At 56.0% G+C, this 9481-nt stretch overlaps 1 protein-coding gene across 2 annotated transcripts in view; it reads right to left on the minus strand.

Annotated features, from left to right (window-relative positions):
* Window positions 1–9481, minus strand: part of TMPRSS2 (transmembrane protease, serine 2) — a 27987-nt gene that overhangs the window by 1363 nt on the left and 17143 nt on the right. For both annotated transcript variants that reach the window (XM_005885696.2, XM_005885695.2), the window contains exons 7-13: window positions 8461–8571; window positions 5298–5341; window positions 4343–4514; window positions 2478–2653; window positions 1313–1408; window positions 607–749; window positions 95–247 (exon numbers count right to left, since the gene is read on the minus strand). In XM_005885696.2, the coding sequence (XP_005885758.1) occupies window positions 95–247; window positions 607–749; window positions 1313–1408; window positions 2478–2653; window positions 4343–4514; window positions 5298–5341; window positions 8461–8571 (895 nt within the window). The remainder of the gene's footprint in view (window positions 1–94; window positions 248–606; window positions 750–1312; window positions 1409–2477; window positions 2654–4342; window positions 4515–5297; window positions 5342–8460; window positions 8572–9481) is intronic.

Consider the following 9481-nt stretch of genomic DNA (forward strand, 5'->3'; position numbering starts at 1 on the left):
GGACGGCCCTCAGCTCCCGGCAGCAGGACCACAGCTCATAGACACCTGGGCTGTGATGTGTCCGAGCCCTGAGCCAGGAGGACAGGGAAATCACCTTCATTTGTCGATAGATCCAGTCTGTAAACATCGTCACGTTTCCGTACACTCCTGGCCTGTTCGCCTTGGCGCAGCCGGACCCCCAGCTCGTGTCCCCAATCAGCCACCAGATGCTGTTCTTCAACGTGACCAGAGGGCCGCCACTGTCGCCCTGGGGGACAAGCACGCAACAGAGCGACGTCAAGCCACAACCGCACATGCCATGACCTTGCACAGAGGGTGGGGGTCTCAGTGGGTGTGTGGGTGTCATCTCTCCTCCAATAGGTAAGAGTAATAGAATCCCCAAGAGAGACTATACCAGCGATGAATTTTAGTCTATTAGTAGATGAGCTAAGAGTTACTAAGTCAATTGGTGTCTGTATTTTAAAACAGTCCGATACTTGTTTCTGTTCCATGGACACTTAGCTAATATAAAACCCTGTCTCCCAGGGACATGGAACCTTCTCTCTCAGCGGGGAGAAGGGGCTCATGGACTCAGTGGGGTAGGCAAGAGCAGAAAGCGGCAAACACCTGGCAGGAATCCACGCTGCCCCGCAGGTACCCGGCGCAGACCATGGTGGGCGTGACCAGGTTGTTGTAGACGTATCTGCCGTTACACTGCCCGGGCTCGATGAGGGGCACCATCGCGGCGTTCAGCATGTCCGACGTTTTCCCTGGGACAGACCAGGTCATCGCGCCATCAGTGCAGCCCGCGGCTCCCACGGGAGGGGTGGACCCCCTCCTGGAGACAGGCCACTGCGGACAGACAGGTGGCCCTGCCCCGCCCCTCCCTCCTTCCACCTCCTAAGCCGTCTCCCGGGGAACCTGTGTCACCCCTGCAGCTGGCGGGTCTGCGCTTAGTGCAGCTCTAGGTTTGGGTTTCTGGGGGAAGATGTCCTGCCCCTGGAGCCAGGGAACACCCCCCTGTGTTCCAGAATCGCTCTTGTCATCACTCAGCGACTGGGTTCTGCGGGCTCACCTTGCCCCAGTCATCGCTCCCTCTTCTCCAACAACCCCGCCAGCCAGGAGCTCCTCTCTCCCTCTGTAAACCGGCTTTTCTCCATCCCACACCCTCCTCGTACACTCGTCAAACTGAGGCACAAAGCCTGTGTGAACTGCCCCCAGTCACCCATCCCTCGGGAGTAGACCCAGGATTGAAACCCGGGCCTTGGGCCTCCCCCTTGCAAACCCAGGGCCGTGCTCACGGGACTGCAGACTCCGTGCCCAGGAGCCCCACCTTTCTCGTAGGTGGCCCCCCACCCGGAGATCCAGCAGGCCTGTCTCGGCTCCAGCATCAGGCCTGGGTTGGGCAGACACACCGGTTTCACTTTGTCTGTTTCGAGAAGAAAAAGCACCGTGAGCTCGTCTGGTCTGACGAAGGCGGTGGCCTTCCGCTGGACCTTCCCCGTGTGCCCGCGGCTGGGCCATCCTGCCCGAGGGAAGCCCGGGTGCCAGCGGGTCCTGGCACCCCGCCTTCTGCCCCTGCCGGCGCCCTCCTTCCAACAGGCAGGACGCTCGCCTCCGGAAGTTGTGCGACTACAAATGGAACGACTGGCTAGCTCTGCTTCAAAACACACACAATTAACTTTTCTTCAAACGAAATTTTCCAGAAACAGAAATGAAAAATACAGTGTCTCCAAGTGACAGACAGTAAGAAAGACAGACAGACCCGTGGAAGTTGCCAGTGGCCAGGAGGCTGGCGGGCACTTCTAGCTCCTGGGGCCCGTGCTGGACCTGCCTCCACCGTTGTTTCCTGACTCAAATGTAAGCACCTGGAGGGCAGGGACGTGGTTTTGCGTCTTCTGCCCTGGGGGTGGGTCAGGGGGAGAGGGGGCGCTAGAGGGCTCTGGACCCTTGGATGGACTAGGTTGGGCCCCAACTAAGAAGCGCAGGGGACGCATGTTGGTTTGTTTTCATATCCTTTTAAGTTGTTATTACTTTAAAGTATTTTCTTTCCAGAATAATGTGGAAAACGAAAGCATCTTTACAAGCCAGAGACCAGTTGGCCTCACTGGCGGTGACACTGCCCCCAAGGAGTGTCTGACAACCTTTGCCTGCACAACCGAGGCAGCTCCCGGCATCTAGGGGCAGGGGCCCCACAGTGCACAGACGCCCCCCAAAGAGCCTGCCGGCCCCCGATGCCAACGTGCCACACTCTCCCGTGGTGGTTAAACTGCCCCCCTACGTGGAGGAAAGTGTGGTGGTCACTGCTTCCCTCAACACACACGGGCACGTTTCCAGGTGATCTGGCTTCTGCTGAGCACAATCCTGTCAGCCCCCCCTCCGCCCGCCACCCCCGCCTCCCAGGGATCACAGCCCAGGTTTTATTTCCAGCCAGCCTCTCCTTCAGCTGTGGCCAGCACGGCCTACGCGCCCCGAGCCCCGCGGACAGAGGTGTGTACCGTTAAAAGTCAGCGGCGTCTGCAGCTTCATAAGAGCGATGTCATTGTTCTTGGTCTTGGAATCATAGTGCGGATGAGAAATCACCTTGCCCACTCGGTACGCGTTTCCGTAGAACATGGCGGATTGTCTCAAGATTCCTGCAAAGGCCATCCAGTACCGGGGATTGTTCAGAGGCCTGGGGGGCAAAGGTGAACACCGCTCAGCATCTCAGAGCCGCAAACGCGAAACACTCATTGGATGAGCAGAAGTCAGACGCTGGAGCCCAGCGTCCCCGGGGGTGACAGGACCACCAAAGCCAGCGAGACTGGCCGGCAGGAGTCGGGCCTCCCCAGTCCCCGCCTGGGCCCAGCCTCACCTGCACACCTTCCCGCCTTCTAGCCCCTGCTCTGCCTCCTGGCTGAGCTCTGTGCCCCGTGGGCCCCGGCAGCAGCCCACGGACCCTCGCAATTCCAAGAACACTGTTTCTTGGACCTACCTGCCTCTCTGAGGTTTTAAACTTCGTTTCTGGCAGGACCGGGTCTTACCTGCCTTGATGTGCTAGGAATTTCCTGACACTCAGTAGGTGCTTTATGAATGTGTAGTGGCGAATAGCCTCTAGGTCTCTAGCCCTCACCTTTATCTAGCAGTGATGGCGAACCTTTTGAGCTCGGCGTGTCAGCATTTTAAAAAACCCTAACTTAACTCTGGTGCCGTGTCACATATAGAAATTTTTTGATATTTGCAACCATAGTCAAACAAAGACTTATATTTTTGATATTTATTTTATATATTTAAATGCCATTTAACAAAGAAAAATCAACCAAAAAAATGAGTTCGCGTGTCACCTCTGACACGCGTGTCATAGGTTCGCCATCACTGATCTAGGTGTTTCCCGTTAAGAGCATCCGGTGGAGGGAAGGCGGGAACAGCCTGGGTGATAAACACGGCTTCCTTCTGCTGCCACCACAGCCCTGGCAGCAGCCCACACACCTGTCATGTGTAGACACCTTGACTGCCCTGCCTGAGGCCACACAGCCGGGCCAGGCCCAGCCTCACACTAAACCAGAAAAACAGCTCTGATGAGTGAGTTTTCCTCCAAAACCGACATGTGAGCAAAAACTCTTATGTTTAAGCCCTAGCTGGGTGGCTTAGTGGATAGAGCGTTGGCCTGAAGACTGAAGGGCCCCAGGTTCGATTCCAGGCAGGAACACATGCCAGGGTTGTGGGCTCAATCCCCAGTAGGGGGCATGCAGGAGGCAGCTGATCAATGGTTCTCTCTCATCATTGATGTTTCTCTCTCTCTCTCTCTCTTTCTCTCTCTCTCCCTCTCCTTTTCTCTCTGAAATCAATACAAATATATTAAAAAAACAACAACTCTATGTTTAAGAAAAAAAAGGGGGTGGGGGGGACAGTATCTTCCACAAGAGCTAACGCTATAAATTATGCCTTCCCCTTGCCCCTCCCAGCCGGCTGTGTGGGCAGCGCTGTGGCCAAGGAAGCCTATCTGAGGCCACAGGGAACCTTCCAGCAGGGCTGTGTGTGATCCCCGAGGGTGTCTGAGTGTGGCCTCTCCCAGGACGGTCATCCAGAGACCAGAGCTCCCACGAGGGCAGGAAAGGCAGTGACCCCCCCAGCCCGACCCTGCATCCTTGCTCCCAGAATCCTGCCTTCAGTGGACGCCCGATGCACGCTTGCTGAGGGATGGGCGTGGCCAAGGCATCACGTGCAGTGGCTCATCTGACCCTCCCAGGGACGGAGGAGGCGCCATGACAGCCCCACTGATACACAAGGAAACTGGAGCTCGAAGAGGTCAAAACCCGTCGCTCAAGGTCACGGGGCCACAGAGCCACCTCCCAACCCAGGAGCCGCTTCCCCATGAACATACTCTTCCACGCAGTGAGCGGCCGTCACGATCCACTCGGGGGTGATAATGGAGCCGCCACAGACGTGGACGCCTTGGACGTGCAGGCTGACCTGCCAGGGCCAGTCCCCCGGGGCAGCACTCGATCCGCCCACGATCCGACTCTGGCGGCCCATCTTCGAGTTGACCCCGCACTCTGGAAGCGACAAGCACAACAGAGCAGGCCAGTGAGCAGGACCCGGGCCACCCTGCACCCCGATACCCACCGTGCAGCGTGCGCCCGTCCCCCAGGCCCCGCCAGGCTGGTGGACAGCTATTCCCACCTCTCATTCCAGGTTGTTTGGGGTCTGACTTTTGGAGAACATGGCCTGGTCTCTTTTAGGCTGGAGGGGTGAGGGACATGCCAGTCACCCTGAGATCCCCCACCCCCTCCCAGCACCTCTTTGGCTGCCACTGTGATTCCAGACACCCAGCGTGGGTCCTGGGTGACAAAGGCCCTGGATCTCCCGAGTCCTGGAGGGATTGAATGCTCAGAGGCTCAAGATCATGGAACAAAGTGAAGGAGGGATCCGCCTGTGTGCTGGTCACCTGCCCACCCGGTGCTGGCGGGGCCGGAGGGGGGGCGGGCACCTTGCTCCGTTGGTACCTGAAGTAGCTTGAGCCCAGGGGCTGGGAAGCGACTGCCAGGACCACTGGGAGCATCGGCTAGTCTCGCCCCTTCGGTCAAAGAAGCTGAGCTTCAGGACCGAGAGCCCGTAAAGGAACAGGACGGGCGTCCCGAGCGGAGCGCAGGGCAGAGCCTTCCCTGTTGCTAAGAGGTTTGCAAGCAGAAGTAATGCAAACACAGCAGGGCAGCCACAGGCCTCCAGCTCCACCTCGGGGTGGTCAAGAGGGGCCCCCTTCTCTCTCCACTTTCCCAGACACAGGGGATCTGTGTCCGAAAATACAGGACCAAAAAGAAACACCCAGGCTCACTTACCTATACAGCGTAAAGAAACCACTGTTTTTGAAGAACAGACATCACTACAAAAGAAGAAAGACAGACAGATGAGCGTACCGAGTGGGCAAGGTGATTTCTCATCTGCACTTTTGACCTCTGTGGTCACAATAGATGAGTCATTTGACTCTCACAATACTTAGAATATTTTCCAACGTTCTCACTCCCCTGCCTCCCCAGATGTAGAGGGTCCGTGACCGAAGGCTTGAATCAGGAAAGTAAGTACAGTTAGAGGACAGTGGTGAAGAGCAGACATCGAGAGTGGGTCAGACCCCAGCTTGGCAAGTTATATAACCTCTGTGCCTCAGTTCCCCCATCTGCAGAATGGGCTAATGACAGCACCAACTCATAGGATGGCTTTGAAGGTAAGCATGCAACATCGGCCATTATGTTTATTCTGGGATTTTAAATCAGCCTCTACTTTTTCAAGGGAGCCATTTGTAAACTTTGGTTTCCTATGACTGCTTCTTCACATTTGTCACACAGACAATTCAAGCAATTATTCGTCCGGGAGCAGAAGAAGAAAAAAAAAAGAGTTACTGCTTTGGGAGGCAAACATTTGAGATTTGCCGATGCATCCTGGTGTATATCGAATGTTCCTCCTAATATGCTGAGGAGGAGAGAAGTGGCCTCAACATCCAGGCATTCACAGCTGGCCACGGTCCACTACACACAAACAACGACAGAGACCAACACCAGGCCAGCCCACTGCTCGTCAAAGACAGCACACACACAAGCCCACCGCACAGTCCTGCCTGAGCAGACACACCACGGGCCTGGTCCCAATCAGGGACCCTCTACTGTGAGTGACGGCAGCTTCCATGCCAACCCTGGGGGAGCCGGGTTTCATGCCGCCCACCTGCTAGGAAAAAAGTGCCGAGATGCCAATCCAAGAATCACCCTCGACTCCTGCCAGCATCCAATCCAGAGCCAATCCCTTCTTCTTTGAATCATCCCCCAAATGACCCACCACAAGCCCAAATCCTGTAAGCTGTTTGCAACACCTTCCTGCCCACCCGACCCACGTTCCAAGGACCACGGCGTGTCCCGGCGGTCCTGGCTGAGGGGCACTGGCAATGCCGAGAAGCACATTCCCACAAAAAGGTGTTTTCTAAGAACCGTGAGGTTGATTCTCCAAGGGAACCCGGCTGTGCAGTCATCAGTCTCCAGACTCACTGCGGCCACTCCGACGGGCCCCACCAGCGGCTCAGATGTAAGACCGACAACGTAAGAAATGCCCAAACCTGTACGAATTTTTTTAGGAGTTTATTTGAGCCAAACTGGCGACAATTGTCTGGAAGAAAAATCGCAATGGATTTTGCTTATTTTATATATTACAACCAAAGGAGGAAATATAAGTAGGTTACATGAAATCCATTGGTGATAGATTAGGGAGGCAGGAGAAAGCAAAGCAAGGAAACCTCTGGGATTGGATAGAAATGAAATAATAGACACATGCTTCTTCTACAGAGGTGGGTAAGGATAGTTAACAGTTAGCAATTAACATGATAACAACATTGAGGGGATCGTGGTTTCCACTCCGATTGTGCTTTGAGGGGGGGTGGGAGGCGCAAGAAATTACGTTGACATTCCACAGGTATGTTATCAATTATGTTATTGTAGATGCAACAGACAGGCTCAGTGAAGGCAAAGACTGACCTTTGTTAAAGAAGAATACCGGCCTAGGACGTGACTACCGCCATGGCTCACTTGTGGTTAGGAAGTTTTCATTCCCGACCATCCTATGTGGTTACTTCCAGTCTGAGTTCGCAAGGCCGCCACGCAGGCTGCCCCTGAGCTCCTGGGTTTTAGTATGCGGCCCCTTTTTCATCCACAATAACAAAGGGCAGCTTCTGAGAGCAAAAGGGAAGTCTCCCCACCCCTGCCACGTAGAGACACCGCGAGCCAGGCCAATGCCTTCTCTCTCCCCTCCAAGGCCGCAGCCCTCCTGAGCTCCCAAGGCTCACAGAGGCGAGGTGGCAGCTTCCGCCCCTACTCAGCCCCATCCGCGGGTCACCCAGGGGGACAAGGCAGCACTCAGCAGGTACAAAGGGCCCAGGCAGCTGTGTTTGGCTTCCCTGGCGGGCAGACCGCAGCCCCGCCTTTTTGATGGGCACACCTGGCCGGGCACAGCCCGCCTCCTGGGCGTACCCTGTCACCTTCCCAGGGACAGCAGGCTCGAGAGGAAGTCGGTCCCCCAGACACCTCAGCCAGCGGCCACCAGGAATGCAAACCTGCTTCCGGCCTCCCACTCACGGGAAGGAGGGACGGTGTGATTATCCATCCTTCCCTACAGCAGCACCTGGCCTGCGGGAGGTGGCGGCTGGCTAACACCTGGGAGGAGGGACCGGGACCTGGCAGCCGGGGGAGGCTCGTGCACAAAGGACACTGTGTCTCACATTAAAGAGCCTTCAGACAATGACCAGACCGGGGAGACTGTCAACACCTTAAATACACGCAAAGCAAATCACGTAGCTCAGCCCACCCCTCCCCACCTTCCTAACCAGCTAAGCCGTCGATCATGTGACCTGGGGATCATGTGACCTGCGTTTGGGTTCATTACCACCCACAGGGCACACTGTGACCCACCCAGGACTGCAAGTCAGCCTAGAGGTACAGGAAATGATGGCTGAACTGAGCTGCTGCCTCCTGGCCCTCCCAGGGCATCCTGTGACCCTGGGCTTGGGGCTGGGGACCAACCACCCTGCTGCCTGGGGCGGCGGGGATCCTGGAAGCAGGACTTCAGTGCTAAAACCAGCCAAGTGCCAGGCAAGCAGAGGTGGTCACCCTGCAGGGACCCAAGGTGCTCTCTTCGTTTCTAGAGACCTCCCCTGACGCGCACAGTAGGGTCAGCTCTAATATCCAGATAGTGAAGAAACGAGTGTGGACTCTCCGTTTTGCAATGTCATCTAATAGCGCAGAGGGCACAGGGCACCACGAGATGGCACAGAAACCTTCCCCGGAACGAACCCAGAGCTGCTGGGGGCAGTGGTCCTGCCCAGAGCCCATGCTCCTGGCAATGAGAATCGGCCCGACCCGCAACCGCAGCTCAGAAAAGTCAGCCTCGGGCCGGCGTTGCCCCGTGACGTCCCTGCCGTTGCTCTCATGATAAATGTTTCAAAGGGGAGCGGCAACCGCCAAATACCTGTGGTAGAGCTTTTTATAGAGGTCGGTGTTGCCGGCACTGATGTTCAGCTTCAGGAAGCTGGTGGCCCCGCTGTCATCCACTATTCCTTGGCTGGAATAAAAACTATTCCTGAAAAAGACAGAACATCGCCTTCAAAATGATGGTTAAGTCGAAAGCGATTATAAATCCTGTGCTAACACTTCCCTTGTATGAAATTGAGATGAAGAGGGACGCCTTAGCAGGTTGGAAAACAGCATCACAAACATGGACAAGAGACTGTTATAAGCATCTTTGGACCCTGTTATAAGCATCTTTGGGCCCGATAACCCTGAGGGTCAGGCCAAGTCTCCCACCGGTGGTGATTCTAATCTAGTTTGGGTTAGGCCAAGGAAACGAGAAGGGGGATGGATGTGCATGTACATGCGGCCTAACAAAACTGACGGATGGTAAAATGCCCCAGTTAGAAATAAATTCAGGCCCCGGGCCACGACGGGGGCTTCACTATGCCCTTCCACCCTGCAGTGGGGGTGGCATTCAGGTATTTCATTAGCTAAGCTGCCAATGTTTCTATCAAGTGGTGGTTCATTTTGAAACCTGGCACATAGAGAACACCCTGTAATTGCATAGAAGCCACACAGGGACACCCCAAGCAAGGGACGGTGGTAACCAAATCACACGGCCTTGCCTCGTGGGGGCAGGGGGCTGCCCTGCGTTTCCCAGGGGTGCTCTGGGGGCCCTGGCTGGGACGCTCTGGACGGGGACACCCCCTCTCCTCTCCCTCCTTCCCTGTGGCCGAGTGCAGGAAGGAATTCTCTTATATATGTCTGATGATCAGTGCTCCCACATTGCATGCCGTGAAGGTCGTGCAGGGTCTGTTCCTGCTCACCTTCCCCATCCAGCCCTCCACAGGCACCCTGACCCCAGCCCCCCACCAGGGTAGCCCTCTGTCTGCATCCTGGGCCCTGGTGACCTCAGCTCAGGATGGTCCTGAGTAACCAGGAGTGGATGGAGGTCAAGGCAGGGCTGGGTGGCCAGAGAC

This window comes from Myotis brandtii, unplaced genomic scaffold, assembly GCF_000412655.1.
Source record: "Myotis brandtii unplaced genomic scaffold, ASM41265v1 scaffold923, whole genome shotgun sequence".
Lineage (NCBI taxonomy): Eukaryota > Metazoa > Chordata > Mammalia > Chiroptera > Vespertilionidae > Myotis > Myotis brandtii.